Raw genomic sequence first — 26,341 nt, forward strand, 5'->3', positions numbered from 1 at the left:
ACTCTCGCGGCTGTCGGTGGCCCGGCACCCGCGTGGGCTGGGCAGGGGGTCGCGCCGCTGGTCCGGCGGGAGAGAGGCGCCATGGGCAAGCTGCGCCGGCGGTACAACCTCAAGGGGCGCCTGCAGGCGGGCCCCGACCCCTCGAAGGGGCCGCCTGCCCCGCCCGCTGTTCGGCTGGAGCTGGAGGGTGAGGCGCGGAGAGCGGGCTGCTGGGGGGCGGGAGGCCGCGCAGCCCTCGCCGCCGGGGCGGGCCGGGCCGGTGGGGCTGGGCCCGGACCTAGTGCCCTGCCTTCCCACCGGTCTGGGCGGGGCTGCCGGAGAGGAACCCCATTCCACAGCATCCAGAGGAGTGGCAGTGACAGCCTAGTGTATACAGTGAGTGGGGATAGTTCTTGGGGCTTCTTGGTAATCTGAGCATTTGGGCAAGAAACGAGGTGATTGCAGCCATTCCCGTGACTTGGATGCTGATCTTCTTGCCAGAGACCTTCACACTTGTTTTCAGCCCCGGCTTGTCCACTCAGCATCAGGCTGATTGACATTTCAGACTCTGTGTTGCTGGTAGTCTATTATGTGTGGACACTATTCTGGGCACTGAGACATAGCAGAAAGGGAGATAAAAATCCCTTCTGCCCTGGGCTTGCGTGCTTGTGGGCGGAGACAGGCAAAGGTGAACCTAAGGTACATGCATGGGATGTTATGTACTAAGGAGATGAAGCAGAATTGACTGGGTGGGCCGCTGGGGAAGGCGCTGCTGAGAAAGTGTTAGGGGAGCTGAGATCCAAGAGGGTCAGGGAGCCTAAGTGGAGAGAGGAGAAAAAATTGGGGGCCAGGGGATAATGATGACAAAGGGGACTTTTGAGAGGGGAGCCATGGAAGGTTTGGAGCGCAAGAGGCACAGAACATTGGACTTACATGTTGATACCTCACTTTAGCTTCTGTGTTGAGAAAAACCAGTAGAAGGCAAGACCAGGGGAAGGACTAGCAGGCTAGAGATGATGCTTGGACCAGAAAAGTGGCTGCAGTGGAAAGAGGTGGGCTTAGGGGGAGCACCAAGGGCCCAGCTTTGGTGATGAGGGAGTACTTTGGGGCCTGTGAGATGTCTGAGCAGGGAAGCTAGGCAGCTGTTGACTGGATGCTCAAGAGCCAAGTAGAGATAATCAAGGTGGGGATTGATTGTATATAAATGACATTTGCTTAAAGTGGTAAGAGAATGAGTCACGGAGGTGGGGACCGAGCCCCTCACAGGAGGACAGGACATGAATAGCTCCTGCACTCTGGCGTCCCCGACTGTGGGTCAGGCAGGCGTGTCTTTTCAGACAAGGACACACTGAAAGGAGTGGACGCCAGCAATGCCCTTGTGCTGCCCGGGAGAAAGAAGAAGAAGACCAAGGCCCCTCCCTTGTCCAGGAAGGAGAAGAAGCCTTTGACCAAGAAGGAGAGGAAAGTGCTGCAGAAAATCTTGGAGCAGAAGGAGAAGAAGAGCCAGGTATGCCCTGCACACAGCTCTCCCAAGGGAGGAGTAACGGAGTCTCTGTCCCTCCTCGTGGTTTCCGAAGCAGGACTGTCCAGTTGCACTTTGCAAAATGAGGCTGCACCGACAGATGCAGTAGCCATAGGTTACATGTGGCTGTTGAGCCCTGAGTTGAGGCGGCTGTGTGTGATGGACTGAACTCGTAGCAGGGTTTGGTTCTAGTTAAAATTCAAGTAGCCACGCATGGGTAATGGGCCCGTACTGGTCATGTAGGTCCAGAGCCTGACATCTGGGCCTCCATCAAACTCTTTGTTGAGGCCAAGTGTTTGCTACCTGTAGAGTCAGTGTATTTATATGCATACTTTTGTGGGGAGGGGGTACCAGGGATTGAACTCAGGGGCACTAGACCATTGAGCCACATCCCCATCTCTGTTTTGTATTTTATTTAGAAACAGAGTCTCATCAAGTTGCTTAGCACCTCGGCATTGCTGAGTCTGGCTATGAACTTGCGATCCTCCTGCCTCAGCCTCCCGAGCCACTGGGATTACAGGCATACTGTGCCTGGCAACATGCACACATTTTAAAAATTCATTTTGTGAGGATTTTTGTTGTTGATGATGATGTTGGTACTAGAGATTAAACCCAGGCGTACTTAACCACTGAGCAACTTCCCGGCCCTTTGTATTTTTTTATTATTTTGAGTTGCTAAGTTATAGGTCCTCCGTAAGTTGCTGAGGCTGGTTTTGAACTTGTGATGCTCCTGCTTCAGCCCCCCATGCTGCTGGGGTTACAGGGGTGTACCACATTGCCTGGTTTATGTTACTTTTAACTTTAGAGAATTTCAACCATTTTTTCCCTTAATATATTTAAAGGAAAAACGTTTGTCTGTCTGATTCAAGAGCCCTTTGCTACTGCAGCACTGGGCAAAGAGCCTAAAGGAAAAACGTTTGTAATGAGAAATTCAAAGATCCACAAAAGTAGGGAGAACAGTATAGTGAACTCCCATGTGCCCATCACCAGTGCCTACTCATCACTTGCTGGTCGGCCTTGGGTCGTTCCAGCTGTTGGTCCTTTCCCAACCCCTGAAAGATCTGAAGCAAACCCCAGGCAGCATAAATCTCTGTCCCTTTTCTGTGTCTGCCATAACAAATGACCACAAAATGAATGGCTTAAAACAAAGAGAAATGTGTCCTCCTACTTCTAGAGGCCAGAAGTCCCCAGTCCAGCTGTTGGCAGGGCCACACTCCTTCCCTGGGCTCTGTGGGAAGATTCTTCCTGACCCTCTTCCTGAAGGCTCCCAGCTTTCTTGTGTGTGGCTGCATGTCTCCAGAGTCTGCCTCTTCTTATCACCCCTCCATGTCTCTTGTGAGGACACTTGTCTGTGGACTTGGGGCCACCTGGGTGGTCCAAGCAGGTCTTGAGCCTTCTTTACTTCTGCAGATGCTTTTCCCAGATAAGAGCATGCTCACTGGCTCCAGGAGGTGAGCATCTCTTCGGAGCTCTCAGTTTATTGTTCATACTGTCTCATCCATGGGTATTTTAATATCTACCTCTAAAATAATGACTTTTTAAGTCACCATCACAACAACCTTTTCTTCTATTTCTTTTATGTTAGAGATTGAACCCAGATTCAATCACAGAGTTTCATCCCTGTCCCCAGTCTTTTATCTTTTATTTAGAAACAGGGTCTTGCTAAATTGCTTAGGACTTCACTAAGTTCCTGTGGCTGGCCTTGAGCTTGTGATCCTCCTGCCTCCGCCTCCTGAACTGCTGGGATTAATGCATGTGCCGCCATGGCTGTGAAATAGCACCACATGTCCAGTTGCTGGCTATGAACTTGCTATGATGCTCTCCACTTGTCTCATAAGTCCTTCCTCCCTACCTCCCGCAGCATTTGTTGAACAAATCATGTTGTCTCATTGTTTAGTGTGGACTGGACTAAATTTTTTTTAATCTCTGATGTGTTTTCCTGTGCCTTCCAGGTTTCAGAAAGTTTGTATTAGGGTCTAGAACAGTGGTTCTCCTAAACACAGACTTGTCCCAGTGTCATGGATGGCAATGACTTTGGAGCTGTTGGCATCTATGGGGAAGAGCCTGGGGTGCTCAGAACAGCAAGAATCATCTAGCCCAAAATGTCAGCAGCTCCCACATCGAGGAGCCCTGATCACAAAACTTCCTGGGTGAAATTTGACTTAGGAAGCCACCCCGGGGCGGTGCACCCAATGTTCCCATGGGGAGATAGGCATGTCTTCTCAGCACCCAGGGCGTGCAACCTGCAGCCATGCAGGGAAGTGCTGCTCTTCTGGGAGTGTCCTTCAAAACCTGGTTCATATTCTCCATTGTTCTTCATTTTTGTTTTTCTTTTTTCTGTTCTGGGAATCAAACTCAGGATCTCACACATGAGCTGCCTTCCCAGCCTGTTTTACTTTATTTTGAATCTCACTAACTTGCCCAGAACCACTGTGCCCAGCTTCCTTTTTTTGTTGGGGGGGGCAGGGGTACCAGGGATTGAACTCAGGGGTCCTCAACCACTGAGCCATGTCCCCAGCCCTGTTTTGTATTTTATTTAGAGACAGGGTCTCCTGAGTTGCTTTTGCTGAGGCTGGCTTTGAACTTTCCATCCTCCTGCCTCAGCCTCCCGAGCCACTGGAATCATAGGCGTGCACCACCACGCCCAGCCCAGCTTCCTTTACAGTTGTGAAACAGACATAAAAAAGTGTGTCGGGCACATGTGTATAGTTTTGAGAACAAAAGGAAAAAAGTCATGCAGCTCTGTCCCAGGTGGAAGGCCCTATGCTCTGTGTCATGCAGGGCAGCGTGGGGACCAGTACATATCGTCCCTCCCTTGGAGAGCAGTGCAGCATCCTGTTACACGAGCAGCCACGCTTATCCAGCAGCCACGCACTACTGCAGGGAGCCTTGTCCTGCCCCCAGCACTATGAGGGTGGGCACCGTACAGCCAGCCTGCTGCGGTGTCCAGGCAGTGGGCGGCGCGATAGTGCGGCTTGCTATCAGGAGTCCAGGTGTCAGCACGCGGAGCCTCCCCACTGCTTGCCTTCCCGTCCAAGGAGAGGGTCGCTGCCACGGGGTTAACGGCCTCCTTTCCCTCCTCAGCGAGCGGAGATGCTGCAGAAGCTGAGTGAGGTCCAGGTGTCGGAGGCCGAGATGAAACTCTTGTACACCACGTCTAAGCTGGGCACTGGCCACCGCATGTACCACAGCAAAGAGTGAGTGGGCCGCCCTCCCATACTCCTTCCCCACAGCCAGGAGGGCCTCCAGGGTGGCGTCTTTAGGATTGGAGCGTCATGGGAAGGTACTGGGGTGGCCTGAGCTTCCATGTTAAATGCTCCCCCAGGTCTGCCATGCTGCTAGACCTCCTGAGAGGCACAGAACAGCTGTGCTGGCTCCTGTGGTATCCATACGTCCTCACGTAAATTTCCTGATAGCTGCAAAGGCCGTGGTTGCAGATAAGGCCATCTTCTGATGTCCCCAGTGGGCATGAGTGGTGGGGCACACTGTTAGCCCAGTACAGGCAGCATTCAGAAACCAGGGGATCTCACACTGAAACCCAGGTGGGTCCCGCTGGCCAGCCAGCTGGAGAGGCTGGCCTTCCTGAGGCCTCAGAGCAGCCCCGTGCCCTACCCACCTGTGCGCCATGCTGTGGTTTCCACACGTGGCCTGCTGTGTCCATCTTCTGGGCCCTGTGGCTGCCTGTGGAGCATGAGCTGGCCAGGACTTGTTGGCTGAGGGCCACAGTGTCCCAGGATCTGCTCTGGGCACCAGGAGGCAGAACAGGGCACAGAAGAGGATTCCGTCCCAGCGGGGGGCAAATGGGCAGGAATCATAGGGTCCCGTCTGCTGCTGTTAGTACAGAGCAGGCACGGGGGTGGGTGGCATCTTGGGCTCTGGTGGGTCAGCATCCCTGAGAGGTGACAATTCGGAGGGAGGGCGGGGCCGGGCAGAGCCTTGACGGAGGTGAAGATCTGTAGGAAGGGTGTTTCTGGGAGAGGGAACAGTAGATGGAATGACCCTGAGGTGGCAAGAGACGTGGCCTCTGGGGCCCAAACCCTGGTGTGTGGCAGCCAGAATGCCTCGTGTCCCCAGGCCTCTGCCCCTGAAATCTCTTCTTCTGGCAGGAAGCCTGACGAAACGGCAGTGCAGGGCCACCAGAAGATCAGCAGCCTCGTGGGGGCTCACCGGAAGCGCCCCCACTGGCCAGCAGAGGAGGAGGCTGAGTCCTCGGGGGATTCTGAACCTGAGGAGACGGCTGCTGAGGCCACCACAGCACAGCTTCCGCTGGCCCCAACTGGGGGTAGGCAGGAGAGCCCTGCACCCCACGGGCAGCCCTCTGCAGCTACAGCACCTTCTCCCTCAAAGGGAGCAACCTCCAATCTGCCGAGGCCCCTGGCGAAGCCCGCGGTGTTCGTCCCCGTGAACCGCGTGCCCGAGATGCAGGTTCTGACGAGTGCATGGGTTAATGCAAGGGAGGACAGGGCCAGGCATGTGGGCAGGGCAGTCCCTGAGTCCCAGTGTCCTCTCTGGGAAGGGGCAGGTGACTGTGCCTGGCGGGGCCTGTGCTGCAGGTGTCCAGGGCTATGCTCTACACCCCGGCCCCAGCTGTCTCGGCCCCGTTCGGTCACTGTGTATGTGCCATCTGAGGTACCTCTGCGCCCTAAGTGTTCTATGTCCCCCAGGAAGAGCGGCTCAAGCTCCCGATCCTCGCAGAGGAGCAGGTGATCATGGAGGCAGTGGCTGACAACCCTATCGTCATCGTGTGTGGCGAGACGGGGAGTGGGAAGACCACACAGGTGCCCCAGTTTCTCTACGAAGCAGGCTACAGCAGGTAGGGTCTGCACACAGGTGCTGTTTGGTTCCCTTGGGGACAGTGGCAACGTGGTCCCAGGAGCTGGTTAAGAGCCTGAGCTCCTGACGCTGCAGTCCTGGTTCTGCCGTGTGCATGCTGTGTGACTTCAGAGAAGCTGCTCAGCCTCTCTGGCCTCAGTGGGTCTCAGGTAGCCATGTGGAAGCAGCTAGTGGCTTTGCACAAGAGGCTTAGGTCAGCGTCTGGCACGTGGAGTGGTGTTCTCTGGTGTCGTTGTGTGGCCTCCTGTGGGCCATGTGGTTCTCAAGGCCACGCCCAGCTCAGTGGTCCCCTGAGAGGATCCCAGGGCTCTGCGTGGTGTGGTCCAGTGACCGGCTGGTTATGGTGAGTGGACGGGGTGGGAACGGGTGCCAGGGTCGTGGGGCCCAGGTGCAGTGTCGAGTCCCTGGCAACAGAGCCTCACCGCGCACTTCGTTGTGAGATGGCATCTGCCAGGGAGGCTGTTGGTGGCTCAGGGCCACTGGCTGCCTGGCTGGAACCAAAGGCCGCTGCCCCAGAAGGAGGCGGGAGCTCAGCACCGTTACTGACATGGACAGCTGGGCACAGAGGGCCCGCCAGGCCGCCCAGGTCCCTGCTCCATGACAGCGCCTTTGCTGACACTTGGCTGTTCCTTCCAGTGCCCCTAGTGGTGCTGCCTCAGCCATCAGCTTCCTGTCCCATGCCCTGGTGAGGGCTTTGTCCCTACAGCCACCTGTCATGTGATGCGCAGGTGGCTCTCAGTCAGACGGGGCCAGGTTGCTGACCCGCTGTCACTGTTTCTCCCCTCCCCAGCGATGACAGCATCATTGGTGTCACAGAGCCCCGCCGAGTGGCTGCTGTGGCCATGTCCCAGCGAGTGGCCAAGGAGATGAATCTGTCACAGAGGTGAGGCACTGCTTCCAGGGCGGTCGTGGGGCGATGGGGCCTCGCCCAGGAGTGGGCATCCAGGCCTGCCAAGGGCCATCAGGTCTGGCTGTGCCTGAGGTGCTGGGCAGAGTGAGTCCCCTGTGTGGGGCCCGGGGCATCCTGTGGGGGCTGCTGCACATGGGACCTCAGGATCCTCCCAGGTAGGGGCCACAAAGCAGGGTAAGGCCACTTGCTCTTGGGTCCCTGTCACACACTTAGGGGAAAGATGGGTCCACACAGGAGCTTGGGGATAGAGCAGGCAGGAGCCAGGCGGTCACCTGTGGCTTAGCATCGACAGGGTGGCTGAAGATGCAGGTTCCAAAACACAGACCCTCTCCTGCCAGTGAGTCCCCGGCACGGCCGAGGGGAGCTGGTTCTACCAGGCCTCGGAGTGCCGCGCTCCACGCAGAGACATCCCACCCCGCCGTCAGGGGACTGAACCCGGGATGCCTGGCCACTGAGCCACATCCCCAGCCCTTTCTACTATTTACTTTGAGACAGGGCCTCATAACGTGAGGGCCTTGCCGAGTTGCATAGGAGGATTGGCCCCTGGTCACTGTGTGAGTCTGGAAGATGACACTTGCTTGAGCCCAGGGACATACCACCTAGAGCCGCAACCCAGCCTGTTTTGTTTTTTTCTTTTGAGTCAGGGTCTCACTAAGCTGCCCAGGCTGGCCTCAGCCGAGCGGCCTAAGATGGTCGTGGTGGGTGTCTCCAGGAAGCCGTCCTCACTCTCCCCTGGCCATGATCCGCATTGTGTTCTGGGTGATGTGGCTGCACAGTCCACTGGAATTCCTCCCTCCTCACAGCCCCTCCCCCTCTGCACTGGACACCAGGGCTTTGGAGGGTACAGTGGATGGAAGAGGCGTCTGGGCCTTGTCCTTGATTGCGGCTGAGCCCTTCCTGAGCCACCTGCCCAGTGTGCGCCCCCCTCAGAGAGGCCATGTGGCTGTACCCCAGGAGCTGCAGCGCTGGAGGCCTTGCCTGCCCTGAGCCACCTCCCGTCCCTGCAGGGTCGTCTCCTACCAGATCCGTTACGAAGGAAACGTGACCAGTGAGACCAGGATCAAGTTCATGACAGATGGCGTGTTGCTCAAAGAAATCCAGAAGGTGGGCTGCCTCTCTTGTCTCACAAAGCAATGACAGGGAGTCGGGGCAGGGTCAGTGTCAACCCTGCTGTGGTCAGCTGTTGTGCTGCCTGCTGGCAGAGCGTCGCGGATCACTGTGCCTGTGTTGTGTAGGCTTGAGCCTATTACTCAACCTCTCTGAGCCTTGGTTCCTAGCCCACTACTGTCTTCCTGCCTTTGAAGCAGAGGTTGGACAGTGCACAGGGCGCTGGTCTCAGTGGGAGCTCATAGATACAATCTCGCATTTTCCTCATGGCTTGGCTCACAGAGCTGCGTCCCCAGGTGGTGCTACACTTAGGCTGTGCTGGTCACGGCCCTGTGTGCCACACTGACCCCACCTGGTCCCCTCTGGGGCTTCCAAGTCCAGTTGCGTGCTGCAGGGGGAAGCCCTGGATGGTGAGCGGGGTCCAGCCTCATGCTGAGGAGTAGGGAAAGGGGCCGCGGGTCTTTGTCCTGCAGAGCTGAGGAGCAGCCTAGGTTTTCTGTCCCTAGCTGCAGGCACCCATGTCCCAGGATGCCGTAGGTGAGCGGCACACTCCATTGCTGCCTCCCAAGTCAGCACCTCAGGCCTCCAGGTGCTGTGAGGGCGTCAGGATTCCTGGGACATTTGGTCACATGGGGTGGCTTGCATGTGCCCGGGGAGAGTGCATTGCCCAGGTGGAGGGACAGAGCCTCCGGGGGCTGTGGGGAGGTGTCACGGACCACCCTGCTCCTACCAGGCCTGTGCTGTCCCCCAGGCAGGGGCAGCCTCAGGTGGGCAAAGGTGACTCCAGCTGTGGCCTGCAGCCCACCAGGGGAATATGAGGTCTAGGCAGCCTCTCGTGGCACAAGCCACCCTTGCCAGGGTCCCCACCCACAGCTCTGCTCTGACAGGCCGCAGCTGTCCCTGTGTGGTCTGTTTTGCAGGGCCCGCCCCGCCCCGTGTGCTGTGCATGGTCACAGCAGTTATCCTTGATGCTCCCCACAGCCCCTGGGGGCAGGTCCTATTGTCCCCATTTTACGGACAAGGAACTGAGGCACAGAGAGGTGAAGTAACCTGCCCCGGGTCACGGAGCTGGGGTTCCCCTGAGGCACGCGCACAGGGTCTGTGCCCGCAGTCCCGGCTCGGCTCCATGAGTAGTGAGTCTGGGTTGAAGGCTGGTGGCTCGGCTCCACCAACCTCACGTCCGCCTCCCTCCTAGGACTTCCTGCTGCTCAAGTACAGGGTGGTGATCGTGGACGAAGCCCATGAGCGCAGCGTGTACACGGACATCCTCCTCGGCCTCCTGTCCCGCATCGTGGCCCTCCGGGCAAAGGTAGCACAGCTGGTGGCACCAGGGAACAGACGGTTCCTGCTCTTGTGGGGCCTCCACAGGGCACTGGCCAGAATACCATCAGGAGCCTTGGGTCCCCGTGGACAGCCCCAGGCCTGAGTCTTGCCGTCACCAGGACTGTGGGTCTTGGTGTGAACTGCCCATGTGACGTGGCCCACTGCCCTCCCCACCGTGGGGGCCTGGGTCCAGCCCCATGCTTCTGACCTTCCCCTGCATCCAGAAAGCCTGGCCAGTTATGGAGCCCTCTTGAGAGTGCCCCTGGCATTCAGAATGGCACAGAGGTGGGGCACTGGAGTGCTGTGGCCCCCCTGCATTTCCCTGCCCCCGGAGGTCAGGCAGGAATGGACGCAGGAACCTGCGTGGACAGAAGTTGCTGTGCGGGGCTCCCTGGGTGACTCCTGCCCAGCTGTCCTGTCTGCCTTGCCATGCTCTGCTGCCCTCCTGCTGGGAGTGCTCACCGCGGGCCTAGCTGTGCCCTTGGTGGAGAGAGGTGGGCACTCTGGGGCTCCTATGCACCTGGCTACATGCAGGGCATTGGGGGACAGGCAGTTAGTAGGACAGTTGTGTTCTGTTCCTTCTCCCCTGGGGCTTCCACTTTGGTCAAGGTGATAGGTGGTAAGCAAACTCTGAAAGCTGGCCTTGACCAAGGGAACAGGGAGTACCAGGGAGGGGCTGGAGGGTCGTCAGAGATGACCTCATTGGAAAGGTGACCCTTTAAAAATACCTGGACCCTTTTGCTATCACCCTGTCCCCTCAGCCCACTCCACCCCTAGGTGACCTGAGTCCTCTTTCTGACTCTGGATTTGTCAACTGGGACATTTCTCGTGGGTGGCTTTGTGCTCTACTGGTGGCCTCCTTGGCTGCGCTGCTCCTGGGCTCCGTGCAGCGGGCGTGGTTCAGTGCTTTGCTTCCTGCACCTGAGTCTTGTGCCCACCATCGTTGGGAGGTGGTGGCCTTCAGGCTTCCGTCACTTCTTGGCTGTGAGCCATGTGTCCAGCTCTTAGTGTAGGCTCATTCTGTTTCTCCTGGGTGTGGCGGAGTAGGGTTGTCGGGTCACGGTGATCTGCCTTTAGCCATGGGGGCCACGTAGAGGCCCTGGACACTGCAGTGTGGATTTTGTCTTTCCTGTCTACGGCAGCGTGGGGTCCACCTTCTCGTCCTGGCCGGGGCTCCCCGCTTTCTATCTGCCTTCTTCCTCCGTCCAGGGCATGCCATGGTTTCATTGTGGTCTTGGTTCTCTTGGGGACACCAGGGGCCTGGTGTGGCCACAGAGTGAGCAAATGGGGACAGCTAGGAGGGCTTGGATGGAGGGCGCCGTGGGGCGAGCAGGGCCTGCTGTCCTCCCCAGGCGCCCATGGCTGCTGAGCTCTCCAAATGGGGTTTCCTAGCAGCAAAAGATGGCCAGGACCATGATCCAAGGTGGACAGTGGAACCCACAGATGGTGTTAGAAAATCTCTAGAGAAAGAAACCCATGGGGTTTGTTTAAAAAAGAAAAAGCCAGGGCCCAGCTCTCCTCCCCCAGCTCAGGGACAGCCAGTTTTGGTTCAGATGGACATGACGGCAGCTGTGTCCCTGGTGCCCTTGGGCTGGGGCACATCTTCTGCCCCACATGCCACCATCAGAGCCTGCCCTGGTGGGGTGGTGAGAGTCCCTTAAACTAGTTCCCACCTGGGACAAGCAGGTCCTGCCACTGGCGCGCACTTCCCACGGGCTGTCTGTCAACCAGAGGGAACTGAGGCAGGGGTGTGAGTCTGCCCCCTGGCTTCTTGGGTCTGTGGGTCACCCCGCCTGTGCTCCTGCAGAGGCACCTGCCCCTGAAGCTGCTCATCATGTCGGCCACGCTGCGGGTGGAGGACTTCACCCAGAACCAGCGGCTCTTCCCCCAGCCGCCTCCGGTCATCAAGGTAACGCTGGGGCAGTCCTCTCCGTGACCCTCCAAGGCTATGACTCCAGAAGAGCCTTTCTGCCACAGGAAATGATCCTGTGTTGGGGACCCTGACCCGTGTGGGCACAGTGGGGTCGTCAGCCCCAGGCCCAACTGGGCAATGCAGCAGGACCCTGTCTCACGTGTTTAAAAGCGTGTGGGAGGTGGCGGCTGGGCTGTGGCTCAGTGGTGAAGGGCCCCAGGCTCAATCCCCAGTACCATCTACAAAAGACCCCGACCCAGAAAGATCAGGAGAGGGGCCAGTCCCTGGCAAGCTGCCCACTCCCTCCGGGTGCCCTGCAGGTGGAGTCCAGGCAGTTCCCTGTGACCGTGCACTTCAACAAGCACACGCCACTACAGGACTACAGCGGCGAGTGCTTCCGGAAGGTCTGCAAGATCCACCGGATGCTGCCTGCAGGTGAGGCCCTATGAGCAAGGCATAGGACACAGGCTCCGGGTGGACAAGCTGTCTGTACCCAGCCTCCCTGGCGCTCACCATCAGAGGCAGAGCAGGGGAAACCCGGGGAGGCTGGTGGAAGTGGGGGTGGTGGGCACTCCCTCTGACTCTAGGTGCAGCACAGGGCGGGCAGGTTTCTGTCTGAGGCCGTTTTCCGTCCTTTGGGTCTGTGCCCAGTAGGGGAACTGGGGCCTGCGCAGTCTGATGAGCACCCTTACAGTGCCATTGGTCCAGGAGTACCTGCTCCCGTGTGCTCCTGGCTCCTGGTTGTCCTTTGAGCCTGGCCTCTTGCAGGGCGGGGCAGATGACGATTGTTGCCAAGTGTTTGCCGAGTGACTGGCAGGTAAAGGGCGATCTCCCCACAGGTGGCATCCTGGTGTTCCTTACGGGGCAGGCGGAGGTGCACGCGCTGTGCCGCAGGCTCAGGAAGGCCTTCCCAGCCTCCAAGTCCCGGGCACCAGGTAACCAGGCCCTGGGCCCCCAGATCACGCGCTCTGCCCATCAGCTGAGCCTCTTGCCAGGCGCCCTGGCAGGGGATTAGCCTCCCTCTGGAAGAGTTGGCCCCTCCCCAGCCCTCCACCCTCCAGATGAGCCACCGCAGTGCCACGGCCCTGTTCTGGGTGATGAAAAGCCAGGTGCTGGCACCTGCAGTGGCCATAGGGTCCTTCTCCCTCCCCACTCCCCCGTCCAGAGAAGGAAGACAAGAAGGACTCGGTGGAGGAAATGCGGAAGTTCAAGAAGTCCCGGGCCAGGGCAAAGAAGGCTCGGGCTGTGGTACGTGGTGCTCATTTTTCTGAGAGTTCGTGTTGCAGAGTTACGTTGGTCCTGCGGTCATGTGTATGCATACAGTAATAATGCTGTTCGTCCTGCTGTCCTTCCTGTCCCCAACTCCCCTCCCTCCCTCCACTTCCCTCCCCTGAGTAGGCCTGCGGGGCTCCTGGGGCCCGCTGAAGCAGCAGGGCAAGGGAGGGGCTCCTGTGCACCCCATGGCTCACCCCAGGGTCACAGCAGCCACAGTGCCAATGTCTTTTGACTACAGACGCTGCCCAAGATCAATCTGGATAACTACTCAGTGCTGCCAATGGGCGAAGGCGACGAGGACAGGGAGGCGGAGATGGACGATGAGGAGGAGGCCCTGGGCTCCGACCTTGATTTGGACCTGGGGGACGACGGGGACGACGGAGGTGTGGCCCTGGCAGAGCAGCCTGCCCTTGAGCTCCCTGGGCTTCTTGCTGAAGCGTGTATTGAGCCTCTGCGTGGCAAGCCCATCGTGGGCCCAGGGGCAGCCACATAGAACAGAAGGCCTGTCCCAGGTGTGGCCACGCACTGTTGTGCCTCACAGCGTGAGCCAGCAGAGCTGGGCTTTCTGCTGCCCATCCAGGGGTCTCCCACACCCTGTGCACCTGGTGCAAAGGGCCCAGCATTTGTCCAGTGGATAGAAATGGGGTCACTACTCCAGCACTCACATTTGCCAGGTGGAGTTGGGTCACAAAGCCACCTGGGGGGGTGCCTAATTCATGGGGCCCCTGTGCATGCAGGTGGACCAGCACCTTGCTGGGGGCAGGTTGGGCCACCTGTGCTAACCTGCTATGGTCCCTGCTCCCCAGTAGGCTGAGGCAGGAGGGTCTCATGAGTCCAGGAGTTTGAGACCAGCCTGGGCAACGCAGCAAGACCCTGTCTCTTTAAAAGAAGGAGAAGAAGGGAAAAACCCTGTGATTTTTGTGTGGGCTCAGGAGCCATGGGCAAAGCACCATGCTGCCAAGGACTGGAGTGGGGGAGGCCCTGGAGATGTGGCCAGGTGGCTCATAGGAGGCAGCTGTGGCTGGGCGGGTGTCACAGTCCTGGGTTGGGCAGAAGAGAGGGCAGAGCCTTGGGAGCCCCCAGGCTCTCACACTTCCTGTGCTGGGCCAGAGCCTGGCGCCCAGGCACAGAGCCTGGGGGCACAGCCGTTGAAGAGGAGGTGCCAACGGCCTCTGCTCCCTGCAGGTGAGCAGCCGGACGCCTCCCTGCCCCTCCACGTGCTCCCACTCTACTCCCTGCTGGCCCCCGAGAAGCAAGCGCAGGTACTGTTGGAGGGAGTGTGGCCCGGGACACCCAGGGCGTCCGCCTCTGCAGGGCATCAGGATGTCACCAGCCTATCCTCCCCCTGCCATCTGGGGCTATCTTGACCTCACCGCCTCCCGCCCACCCAGCCCCGCTGACCTCTGGTCAGGAGCTGTCCTGGCCTTGCCCGGTGCCTGCACCCCATAGATCCTTTCCTGATTCCAACCCCAGGTCTTCAGACCTCCCCCAGAGGGGACAAGGCTGTGTGTTGTGGCCACCAACGTGGCCGAGACGTCCCTCACCATCCCAGGCATCAAGTATGTGGTGGACTGTGGGAAGGTCAAGAAGCGCTTCTATGACCGCGTCACGGGTGTATCCTCCTTCCGTGTTACCTGGGTCTCCCAGGCATCAGCTGATCAGCGAGCAGGCCGCGCAGGCCGGACAGAACCAGGCCACTGCTACAGGTGGGCCCCTGGGTTCCCTTGCAGCGGGCACTGGGGACAAGGAAAGGCAGTCATCCCCCCGGGGGGCGCCACATCCCTGGGTACACCAGCCTCGGCGTCGCTCATGGGTTTCTTGGTCCTGCTGCTGGGGCTGGCCCATTATGCGAGGCTGGCATTTTGTTAAGAGCTTGAGAAATGCATTTTGAAGTGTCCAATTTTGTGGCTTTTAGGGTGTTCGCTGAAGTGGCAGCCGTCATCACGATCAGCTTAGAAGGTCCCATCTCCCCACAGAACCCCATACCCATAGCGCTCACTCCCCTTTCTCCCGGTCCCTGGTAGCCCTGTGAGGCCTCCCACCCCCTTGGCCTGCTGTCCCCTTGAGTGGAATGGGTCCTGCTGTGGGTGGCCTGGGGTGGCCAGCTTCCGTCTGAGCCCAAGATTCTGGGGCTTGTCACGTCATGGCAAGTATGGCTACCCCATTCCATCCACCGCTGGCCGGTCTGCAGCGTGGGGTGCCCAGCTCACCTCTCAGCAGATGGGCAATGGGTTGTGCCCGTTTTCCTTTGGCACTGAGCCACATTCCCAGCCCTTTGTATTTCTTACTGTGGGAAATAAGTTGCTGAGGCTGCCCTTGAACTTGATCCTCCTGCCTCAGCCTCCTGAGTCGAGGGTATCACAGGCGTGTGCTGCCCACCTGGCTGTGGCCACTTTTCTGAGCTGTGAGCAGGGCTGCCTGGATGTGGCGCGGTACTGGGTTGAGTGTCTTCGTTTCTCGTGGGTGTGACCCAGGGATGAGTCCCTGGTCATGTGGCAGCTCCTGCCTGACTTTCCGAGGACCTGTCCAGCTGGTTCCCAGGGGCACCGCGCCCCTCCACACGGGCTCCTCCTACACATGCTGCTTTCCCCCGGCTCATCCATCTGGCCACCTGGGTGTGTGGGGTGGTGTCTGATGGTTTGGACTCCTGCATCCCCGGTGACTGATGCAGTGCTGGCCTGACACATCCTGGGCATGGCTCTGCCCTGCGCGTCCCGCACAGCCCCACAGCGTCTCTCGCTGTCCCGAGTTTCCCTGGGGAGCCCTCTGAGCTCGTGCTCAGTTTCCAGCGCTTAGCTGTCCTTTTGTCATTGACCTGTTGGCACCTGTGTGAAGTGAGTCTTAGGTCCTTGCAGGTGTGTCCCCAGCCTCCTGCTGTGTTGTTTTGGGGTTTTTTTTGGGGGGGGGGCACCTGCAGGGTCTGCTCTGTCCTCTCTAGCTGCCCGCCTGCCCACCATTGTCACCCTCTCCTCCCATGAGAAGGCAGGACACCGCGTGGCCCCCAGCCTCCGCCCAGGCTGTGACCCTCCGCCCGTCCCCCTCTGGTCCCCACCCTCCGCCCAGGCTGTGTCGCCCGTCCTCATGGCCCTGCTCTCTCGGTAGGCTGTACTCCTCTGCGGTCTTCGGTGACTTCGAGCAGTTCCCTCCTCCTGAGATCACCCGCAGGCCCGTGGAGGACTTGATTCTGCAGATGAAAGCTCTCAACATTGAGAAGGTCAGTGTTGCCCAGCTGCACGCCCCCAGCTCCTGTGGCCGTTCCTGCCAGAGCCTGGAAGCTGTGGCTGCCGTGACTGACACCTCCCTAGGACTGCTCCCCTTGGACTCCCAGGGGCAGAGGCACCTAGGCAGCGAGTCCTGTGCAACCTGTGGGCTGTGGGCAGGGGCTGTGGATTCTGGTCAGTCCTGTGAGGAGGAAGGACCCTGTCCTGACTCTAGGACTGGTGGCCAGCAGGGTGCCATCCATGCTGAGCCAGGCACCCGCCCCCTCAGGCCCCTTGCCCTGCCACAGATGTCCAGGTCCTCTCTTAACAGTGGAGAAACCAAGGCCAGCAAGTGAGGGTCCTTACCCAGAGACAAGTGGCAGAACCCAGGTGGCCTTCTGTTGCTTTTTAAAACAACACGTTTTAAATGTCCTTGTGGGGCTCAGCGGCGTTCACCTGCAGTCCCAGCTCCTGGGAGGCTGAGGCAGGAGTTAAGCCCAGTCTGGGCAGCATGGTGAACTGCCGCAGTCCGGCTGCAACAAAATAACCAGGGGGTGACGAACGACTTGTGTACAGGAGTTGGAGCTATTTATTGTAGGACAGGAGGGGTATATATACATTCCACACAGCTTATCTTAATTAACATAAACTAGATACAGCAGTCAACCAATAAGGAATCTCCACACTTAATGGCTCGCTGGCACCACCTCACAGTGAACCCCATCTCTGAAGATGAAAAAGAAAGTCCTCTTTCATTTTCTGATTCAGATGTGCGGTGTTCAGGGTTAGAGATTCATGTACTTGAGATCCTCGGAGATGACATGAATCCCTCCCGCCATCCCCGGCCGCGGCCCCGTGGCCTCCGTCATGTTTTTAAACATGTTCGTCCTGTGTTTCTGTGGGTTCTCTGCCTTTCACCCATCAGTCCACCTGCTGCCTTGGGCTTGATCCTTTTGCCTACTAAGAACAGCCGGGGCCGGGGCGGCTCTTGGGAGAGCGCGTGCCCGGCTGTGCAGGGTGCTGTGCTGCTGTGGCCTCAGTTTACCCTCGGTGGTCCCCATTTTACGCATGAGCCAGGCCTGGCGTGGGTCCCAGGCTGGATGGTGGGTGGCGAGTGCGGAGCTGGTCCTTGCCCTAGAGCCCCACTTGGAATGTCTTTGTATAAGTGAGATCAAATCAATTCTGTGGAAAATCTTCTTGCTCTTGAGTAAGGTCCTGCTTGCCCTCCCCTAGACCTCATTGCCCAGCAATCCCTGCTCACTGTGGCGCACTACCATCAGTTGTCCAGTCCTCTTATCCCTTCAGTGGGCCACACTCCTCCCACCCCAGGGTCTTTGCACATGCTGCCCCCTGTACTGCATGTAGACCACTGCCTCCTGCTCAGGATTTAGCCCCCTCAAGTCCATTCCTCATCACGCTTGTTTGGACAGCGTGTTGAGGTGCATGTGCAACCACACCCTTCAGCCATTTGGCCCATTTCAGATGGTTTTCAGGTGCTCACAGAGCGGTGCAGGCCATTTTCATCACGCCGGAAACCCGCTCCCTGCAGCCCTGCCTCCTGTTGGTGTTTCCTGCAGCGGAGTTGCACACTGCGGGCTCCTGGGCTTGGCTGCAGTGTGGCATGTCCTCGGGGGTCGTGGGTGGCATGTCTGCCACGTTCTTCTGGCTAGACGGCCATGATGTCTGTGGTCTTGCCCACTGACAGGCATGGACTGTCGTGCCTCGGCTACCATGGATGTGTGTCTAGGTGTTTGTGACCAGTCCACCTGGCCATTCCCGAGGGCCAACGTCCCTGTGCCCCACCACTCTCCCCTCCCCGTCTCTCTGGGGCACTGTTCTTTAGTGTCACTTGTTCACATGACCCTGCTGACTCCCCTGGGCAGTAGTGCTCGGGGACAGCCCTGGCGTGCAGTGGGTGCTCGGGACGTGCTCCTGGTGAGCGAGTGGTGTGTATGTGCTAGGGGCTCAAGGAACCTTGCCCCTGGGTCTGGAGAGCACTCTCGGCAGCTTCCAAGTGCCCAGGCCACGTCCTGGGTGGCGTGAGTGGTGCTCAGGGCAGGGCAGAAGGTCGCCGGGAGCAGGGGCAGCAAGCAGTGCTCATACGTGGCCACATGTCCCCTCACCTGCCTGTCTCCTCAGGTCATCAACTTCCCCTTCCCAACGCCTCCCTCCACGGAGGCCCTCGTGGCTGCTGAGGAGCTGCTGATCGCACTGGGGGCCCTGCAGGCTCCCAGGCAGGCAGTAAGGTGGGGCCGGGCCGGATGGGAAGGTGGGCGGAGCCAGGCAGGCGTGGCTGGGCTCTGGCTGGGTGCCTCTTGTGGGGTCTCACCCACCGCAGCCTCTGTCTCCAGGTTGAAGCAGCTGCAGAGGTCCCGGCTGAGCTGCCCCATCACGGTGCTGGGCAGGACCATGGCCACCTTCCCTGTGGCACCCCGTTATGCTAAGATGCTGGCACTGAGCCGGCAGCATGGCTGTTTGCCCTATGCCATCGCCATCGTGGCCGCCATGACTGTGCGGGAGTTGTTCGAGGAGCTGGACAGGTGCGCTGTGTACTGGGCTTGGCGACGCTAGGGGGCCTGTGGCTGGGTGGCCCTGCGGGAGGCCCGTCCCCCTGAGCATGTCAGGTGGCTGTAGTGCCTTCCACTACCTCTGAAAGATGGTGGGACCAGGGCTGAGTGGGGACCCAGGGGTGCAAGGGCATCACCGTCAGGCGGGCGGTCAACCCACCCGCCACGCCCCGCGGCTCACTCCTGCCTGGCCGGGCCTGGGGGGCCGAGGTGCACACGCCTGAACATGCAGGAGCCACTCAGCGCTGAGCCTCGTGCCCACCTGGAGAACTGGGCGGCGATGAGCGTCCCCTTGTGTGGGAGTTGGAATTCAGAGAGCTGATGTCACCAGAGCACTTGGAGCCATGCCCCCACCTGACATCAGTGCAGTGTGGGGCTTGGGGGGCGCTGTCGTCGTCTGCTGCCCTGGTGCCTGCTCCGCAGCTGGGGTGCTGGGCCGCCTTCCCCCATCCGCCTCATTGTCCAGGGGCGTGCAGTTCATCTTGGCGGCTGCTGGTGGTACATTCTGACCTTGGTATTCACCGTGACCCCTGCGGCCCTGAGGGAGACAGGGTGGCCACAGGGCAGTATGTGTGTTTGCAGGCCAGCAGCCAGCGAGGACGAACTCGCCATGCTGAAGGCCCGGCGGTCACGGGTGGCCCAGGTGAAGAGGGCCTGGGCGGGGCAGGGAGCCTCCCTGAAGCTCGGTGACCTCATGGTGCTGCTGGGTGGGTATCTGCCACAGGGGCATGACCGGGTGTGAGGTCCCCTGGTCCGGGGTGGGGCTTGTGAGTGAGCACACCCCTCATCCCCAGGTGCCGTGGGAGCCTGTGAGTACGCCGGCTGCTCGCCCCAGTTCTGTGAGGCCAACGGGCTGCGGTACAAGGCCATGCTGGAGATCCGGCGCCTGCGGGGCCAGCTGACCACTGCAGGTACAGCCCGTGGCCTTCAGTGCACCTGCCACCCCTGGCCTCGGCTCTTGCAGCATTTGAACTTTTCAGAACAGATGGCGGTCTTGCCAGCTCACCCACCAGGCCCCCAGTCTTTGTGTGGGCTCCCTGTGCCACAGTGTGTGGTGACCCAGCAGCTTCCTTCTGGGCCATCTGTTCCTTGATGATGCCCCGTCCCTATTTTTTGCCCTGGTGGGCCTCTCTGACCTCCCTGGTGTCCCCCAGGACCCTAGGCCTTCACACCTGAGCTAGCAACACAAATGACCTCCTGCCAGCAACACCTGGGGGCTGGCAGGGAGAGGAATGTCCCCTCCCAGCGACACACGTTCGGGGGCCAGCGTGGACACAGGCAGCCCGTGCCTTTCCCTGAGGAGGACGGGGAGTGCTTGTTTAGTGGAAAGCAGGTTACAAGGTTTGGTGCCAGAATCAGTGGCTTTTCCAGCTGATGTTTCCTGAGCACCAGGTGCATCATGGGGTCCTGTCACCGCACTTTGTCTGTCCCCTTACCCAGCCCCGTACCCAGTGTGTCAGCCTAAAACTGCAGGAGCCCCCTGCACACTGATGGCAGCTTGGCCTTGCCAGTCATGTCCCCAGGCCACTCTCCAGGGTGGAGAGGAAGGCCAGCGAGGTTCTGCCTGCCGCCCTGCCCCTAGATGGCACCCCCAGGAAGCCACCGGCACCCCTGGGCGCCCTCCACCCCCACCCCATCCCCGGTCTTCATCACGTGGACTAGCACAGGGTCTCAGGCTACCTGGGGCCTTGGGGACGGCTGTCTCCACGGGACACTCTGCCACTCACAGGAGCCCGTCCTAGCCTAAGGAAGGAGGGCGTGGGAGGGTCTCAGGGCCAGGCCAGGTGCCCAGCTGCCATTCTGAGCTGTGGAGCCTTCTGAAGGTCAGGGTTGAACGACCCCAGTCCCACCACTGCCCTCACTTTGCTCTCTGCCCAGTCAATGCCGTGTGCCCTGAGGCTGGGCTCTTCGTGGATCCAAAGATGCAGCCACCCACCGAGAGCCAGGTGACCTACCTACGACAGATGGTGACGGCCGGCCTGGGCGACCACCTGGCCCGCAGGGTGCAGAGCGAGGAGCTGCTGGATGAGAAGTGGAGGAACGCCTACAAGGTGGGCCAGCCTGAGCCGGGCAGGGCTTCTGGTCCTCATGGGCCGTCCAGCCTGCCCTGCCCTGCCCTGCCTGGCCAGGCACACAGGCCCCGCCCCTCCCTCAGCGTGGGCTCCGACTGGATTTGCCTCTACCACATTTCATGTCAGTGGGGGACGTGATCTGGCCTTTGTGGCTGGCTCTGTCACCCAGCATCCCGTTTTTAGGTCCGTCCACATAGTCCGTGGCTCTGTCCTGTGTGTGCTAGGCGTAGTGCTGGTGTGGGTCCACCTGGCCGTCCTTCATGGGGGCTCCTGCTTTGGCCGGGAGTGTGTGGTTGGGTTCTGTGGGTCAAAGGCGGCTGGCTACTGGCGCTTGGGTCTCCATTCCTTGAACGCTGTCATTCCCCTCTGCAGACCCCTCTCCTGGATGACCCCGTCTTCATCCACCCCAGCTCCGTCCTTTTCAGAGAGCTCCCAGAGTTCGTGGTCTACCAGGAAATCGTGGAGACCACCAAGATGTACATGAAAGGTGCTGTGCCTGTGGCCAACCCCTGTGGCCAGCCTTCCCTGCCCTGAGGGGTGCTGTGGGCTGTGGCCTGGGACCCCTGTAGCGAGGGCATTGAGCTTTGGTGACGCTGGCCTCTGCCCGGCCCCAGGTGTCTGCACCGTGGAGGTCCAGTGGATTCCAGCCCTGCTGCCCTCCTACTGCCAATTTGACAAGCCCCTGGAGGAGCCAGCCCCCACCTACTGCCCCGAGCAGGGACGGGTGCTTTGTCACCGGACCAGCGTGTTCTGTGAGTCCACTAGCTTCCTGGGGGCTCGGCTCCACCCTGCAGCCTGAGTCCTGGGACCCATGGTCACGGCCGGCCTGGGTGCAGTTCTGAGGGCTTCACCTGGGGCCTCCTGTCCCCATGGTCGGGTCCAAGGACTCACCTGCAGCTTGGGAGGGCAGCCGCTGGAGGGTCCCTCACTCACCTGCTGTCCCTCCAGATCGCGTCAGCTGGCCACTCCCTGCCGTCCAGGTGGACTATCCAGAGGGCCTCGACCGCTACAAGCACTTTGCGCGGTTTCTGCTGGAAGGGCAGGTGGGCTGCCCGCGACTCCCGTGATCTCTCCTCTCAGGCGGCCTAGGGCGGGCCGGGCTCACCTCCTGTGGTCTCCTTAGGTCTTCTGCAAGCTGGCTTCCTACCAGGGCTGCCTGCTGTCCAGCCCGAGCACCATGCTGAAGACCTGGGCCAGGTATGGACTTCTGGTGCCTGGTGACAGCCATGTGCCCTCCCGAGGGCGGCCGTGACAGGCTGCTATACACTGGGGGTCTGCAAACATCAGTGGCTTCCTCGGTGCTGGAGGCCCTAGGCGTCCTCAGGATGTGGCCGGGCCTCACCCCTCCAGCCCCTCTGGCCACTGGCGTCCTATGGCAGCATCAGCCCATCTCCACAGCCTCTTCCTCCGCACTCTGTCTACTCCTGTGTGGACGCAGTCACTGCATTTGGGGCCACCCTAACACAGTCCACCCTCATCTCAAATAACTGTACACTCCACGGTTCTGGTAGGGCATGAATTTGGGCAGGAGATCACTGGTCAGCCCACTGCAGCATAGGCAGTTGGGGACAGGAAGCATCCTCCCCCCTGGGCCCACCAGTTGCAGACCCCACACCTCCCCACGTCTCCCCTACCCACTGCCCACCTTCTGCTCACAGGCTGCAGCCCCGCACGGAGAGTCTGCTGAGGGCCCTGGTTGCCGAGAAGGCCGACTGCAGGGATGCCCTGCTTGCCGCCTGGAAGAAAGACCCCAAATGTGAGTCTGGCCACGGCGGGAGGAGGCTTCAGTGCTTTATGCAGGGGGGACCTGACCCTGCAGTGGATGGCGGTGTCCCCAGTTCATGAGTCCTGGACACGACCACACTGACCCTGTCCTCTCTCCGTCTGTAGACCTACTGGCTGAGTACTGTGAGTGGCTCCCGCAAGCCATGCACGCCAGCGTCGAGAAGGCCTGGCCCCCCACCTCTGACCGCTGACTGGACACTTGGCTGCAGGACTGGACTGGAGACTGAAGGGGTACTGAAGGGGCTGGCAGCACCCAGCCCCCTGGCCTGCTTCCTTTTTCATAACTATTTATTATAAGGTGGACAATTGTTGGGCCTCCCATCTGGTCCTGTGTTAGACGTGTTCTATGGGCTACATTAGCCCCCATGGAACTCAGGACTGGGGGCACCTGCTGGCCCTCCCCAGAGCTGTGGAGCCCCTCCCTGTGGCAGAAGGAGCCCCCGGGGCTGCCCAGCCCTGAGCCTGGTCTCCGAGCTATCCCACGTGGCAGGCCCACCTCACAGCTCCGCTCTCACCTGAGGGCCTCCCTGTGAAAGGCTGGCCACAGGGACTGAGCCTCCGTCCCCCTGACGGTTGGCCACGCTGCCTTCCCCTCTGTCCTGCCCTTTCCTCTAAGGCTAAGATGGAAGGTGGAGCAGGAGGCACCAGGCATCAGGGGCATCTCCGGCCTGCATGTCCTGTGGGGTGAGGACCAGTGTCTCCTGAGCTGAGATGGTGGAGCCTGGCCCTGCTGCCTGAGTCCCCAGCATGGCCTGGCCCCCAGCATGGCCTCCCTCCCTGCAGCCTCACCTCCCACTGCTCTCAAAGCCCCCTTCTGGAGCCAGGCCCTGCTCTTCCCCTCACCAGCTTCCTGGGCAGCATCACCAGCCTGAGGAGCGTCACCAGCCCAGCACAAGGAGGAGGACCTGGGTTCCTTGCCACGCACAGACCTGGGCTGCGATGGCAGCTTCTCTGGAAGCCCTAGTATGGCTGCTGGCAGCGCCAGGAGGGAAGCAGGTGCCCCATCTCAGCCACCCTCATGGGGACCATGCAGCCACCACAGTCCCCCCTGTCACCAGCAGCCACCCCAAGGAACCGCAATTCCAAATACACAGTTCTATTTTTAAGGTACAGCTGAGCACAGTGGTGCACACAATCCTAGTGACCAGGCAGGGGGTCACCAGTCCCAGGTAACTCTGAGCCGCTGAAGGCAAGGCCCTGCTCAAAAGGACAAGCAGGAGAGGCGGGGTGTGGCTCAGTGGTGGAACACCTCAGGGTCACCCCAGAACTGCTGGTGGTCTGTCACCCACTAGCCTAAAAGGGCTGGGACGTGGCTCAGTGTGGAGCACCCTCAGTTATAGCCCAGCACCAAAGGGAAACGTCATCTTGGTGGGTGTGGTGGTGCTCATCCGTCATCCCAGCCACTCCAGAAGCTGAGGCAGGGGGTCTGAAGGTCAAGACCAGCCTGGGCAACTCAGGGAGACCCCGTTTCCAGAAGGGCTGAGAGCTGGAGGTGGGGCACACACCTGCAACCCCAGCAGCTCAGGAGGCTGAGGCAGGAGAATCTTAAATTCAAAGCTAGTCTCAGCAACTTAGCAAGACCCTGTCTCAAAAAGGGCTGGGGACGTGGCACCCTAGGTTCAATCCCCAGAACTAAAGAAAAAGCGGGGGGGGGGGGGGGGGCGGTGCGGTGAGCGTGGAGCTTAGAAGTGGGGCGCCCTGGTGCCCCACTCCAGCCCCTAGCACTGGGGAAGCGCTTTTATTGTAATAAATACACGACACTATCTTTGGGGCTTTGTTGTGTTTTTTATTACTGGGGACTGAACCCTGGGGCATCTTACCACTGAGCCACACCCATCTGCCTCTCAGACCAGTGCAGGCAGCCGCTCGTGGGAATTTGTAGGGACACAAAATACAACGGACACAACTTACCTTCACACAAGCTTCAGGATGGCTTCCCCCGGCTCAGCCTCAGGCTTCCCAAAAGGGAAAGCAAGAAAGGCGTGAGAGGCTGACGAGAGAGGGACGCACACTTGGAAGTGAGCTTTTATTTGGGGGGACACTGTTCTTAGAAAGTTCTATCCATGGGCTGGGGATGTGGCTCAAGCCGTAGCACGCTTGCCTGGCATGCCTGCGGCCCAGGTTCGATCCTCAGCACCACATACAAACAAAGACGTTGTGTCTGCCGAAAACTAAAAAATATTAAAATAAAAAAAAAAAAAGAAAGTTCTATCCCATGGGCTGGGGATGTGGCTCAAGTAGTAGTGTGCTTGCCTGGCATGCGCGGGGCGCTGGGTTCGATCCTCAGCACCACATAAAAATAAAGATGTCTACCAAAAACTAAATTTTTTTTAAAAAAGAAAAAGTTCTATTCAAGAAGGGGCAGGTGGGTGTAACTCAGCCCTAGGGGTGCACCCGCCAAGAAGCCCTCCTTGCTGTCTGAACGGTCAGCACCCAAACCCCAGCAAATGCAGAGGTTGGCCAGAGCCGATGCGTCAGGCTGGAAGGCTCCCCACACCCACCCTTTTTTTTTATTTTTTATTTTGAGGACATGGCCTCCACTGCTGAGACTGGCCTCTCACCTGTGGTGCCTCTGCCTCAGCCTCCCAAGTCTGGGATGACCAGTGGGAGCCACAGAGCCTGGCAGTATCCCACCACCTAACTGGTTCAGTTCGGGGGCACTGGGTGCCGCCAGGTTTTTCGTGTGAGGCGTCCCCAAGGCTTACATAGGAGGCAGTGTAAGAAGTTCCCAGGTGGAGTAGGTGGCTCCACCTGTCAGCAGGATAGCGACTGGACTAAGGATAGAGGCAGGCAGGAGGGGCCGAATGCTGTGAGGTTGTATTTTGCCCCTGTCAACGGCTTGCTCTGCTTCCTGGTGCCATGTCCTGAGCCGCTCTCCACCATGGCCTCCTGCCGCACTCGGTCCAGAGCTGGGGACCCGCTGTCTGTGGATCAGGACCTGCAGCTGAGCCCCAGGAAACTTCTCTGTTGCTGTCAGCCTTCTGGTCAACCGTCACCACCACCCGCGTGCCTCACACCCTCCTGTTCAGCAGCGTGACACGCCCGTCCCTCCCCTAACCCTTTCTCCCTGTGGACCTGCGTGCTCCACAGTCCCCACCTTTTCATTATTGTGAATAAAGCTGCTTTTCTCATTTTTAAACTGGGTTCCTTGTCTCCTTGTTGAGCTGTGAGAGGACTGGGCAGGGGACCTGGCTCAGTGCCCAGCACCCCAGGTTCGGTGCCCAGTGCCGGGGCAGTGTGCAGAACAAGTCCCTGTTCCTGGTCAGGTGAATGGTGTGCAGGCATTTTCTCCCAGGGGTCACCCACCCTTTTGCTCTCTTGATAGCGTCCTTTGAAGGACAAGTAATTAATGTGAGGGGGACGAGGCTCAGGGCTCGCACATGCTGAGCAGCCCTCCTGGGTGCCCCTCTCCACACACCACCCAGGGGCACCCTAAACCTGCCCCGTGCCCTGCTCTCTCCCCGGTGGCTCTCCAAGCCCCTGTCTGCAGTTGAGCTGACCCATCGGCAGAATGGCCCTGTGGGCAGCTCCACCCCACCGTGCTGTTTTTCGCTGGTTCCTCCTGCTACCATGAGTGGTCTGAGCTGGGCATCCTCACAGGCACCGCTCCACTCCTGTGCGTGTGCCCACCAGGCGGGCAGAGGTGGACATGGGAGGTCCCATGGCCTTGGGAGGGGCTGAGCGCTGGCCTCCATGCACAGCCCTGGCTGGCTCTACTCCACTGCGGAACAGCCTCACGGTGCGGAGAGGACGGTGGGGACTCCCTCCAGAGGGGCCTGGAGGCTATGCAGGTGCCCCACTGCCAGGGCATCGCCCCCACACCCCAGCCACCCTGCCCTCCTCCCTTCTCTCAGTA

The 26,341-nt window shown here is 59.7% G+C and overlaps 1 protein-coding gene across 3 annotated transcripts; it reads left to right on the plus strand.

Annotated features, from left to right (window-relative positions):
• Positions 1 to 25,624, plus strand: Dhx37 (DEAH-box helicase 37). 3 transcript variants are annotated; one of them, XM_046445995.2, is made up of 28 exons: positions 1 to 187; positions 1,317 to 1,486; positions 4,586 to 4,698; positions 5,608 to 5,926; positions 6,166 to 6,314; positions 7,125 to 7,217; positions 8,252 to 8,348; positions 9,547 to 9,660; positions 11,482 to 11,583; positions 11,907 to 12,021; positions 12,426 to 12,521; positions 12,752 to 12,834; positions 13,100 to 13,244; positions 14,047 to 14,123; positions 14,335 to 14,567; positions 15,964 to 16,075; positions 18,201 to 18,307; positions 18,413 to 18,601; positions 19,211 to 19,335; positions 19,423 to 19,539; positions 20,507 to 20,679; positions 21,073 to 21,187; positions 21,315 to 21,452; positions 21,649 to 21,743; positions 21,824 to 21,897; positions 22,359 to 22,456; positions 22,591 to 22,716; positions 23,269 to 25,624. In XM_046445995.2, exons 1-27 carry the CDS (start codon positions 82 to 84, stop codon positions 22,674 to 22,676), a joined length of 3,441 nt encoding a protein of 1,146 aa, XP_046301951.1. In that variant the 5' UTR covers positions 1 to 81; the 3' UTR covers positions 22,677 to 22,716; positions 23,269 to 25,624. The 3 variants fall into 3 exon arrangements, with proteins under 3 accessions (XP_046301951.1, XP_046301952.1, XP_046301950.1); XM_046445996.2 differs by having other exon boundaries at positions 23,332 to 25,624; XM_046445994.2 differs by having other exon boundaries at positions 22,591 to 25,624.
• The last annotated feature ends 717 nt before the right edge of the window (positions 25,625 to 26,341 follow it).

The sequence above is a fragment of the Marmota monax genome, unplaced genomic scaffold, assembly GCF_021218885.2.
Source record: "Marmota monax isolate L192 unplaced genomic scaffold, Marmota_monax_Labrador192_F-V1.1 WCK01_AAM20220418_F8-fsc00092, whole genome shotgun sequence".
NCBI lineage: Eukaryota > Metazoa > Chordata > Mammalia > Rodentia > Sciuridae > Marmota > Marmota monax.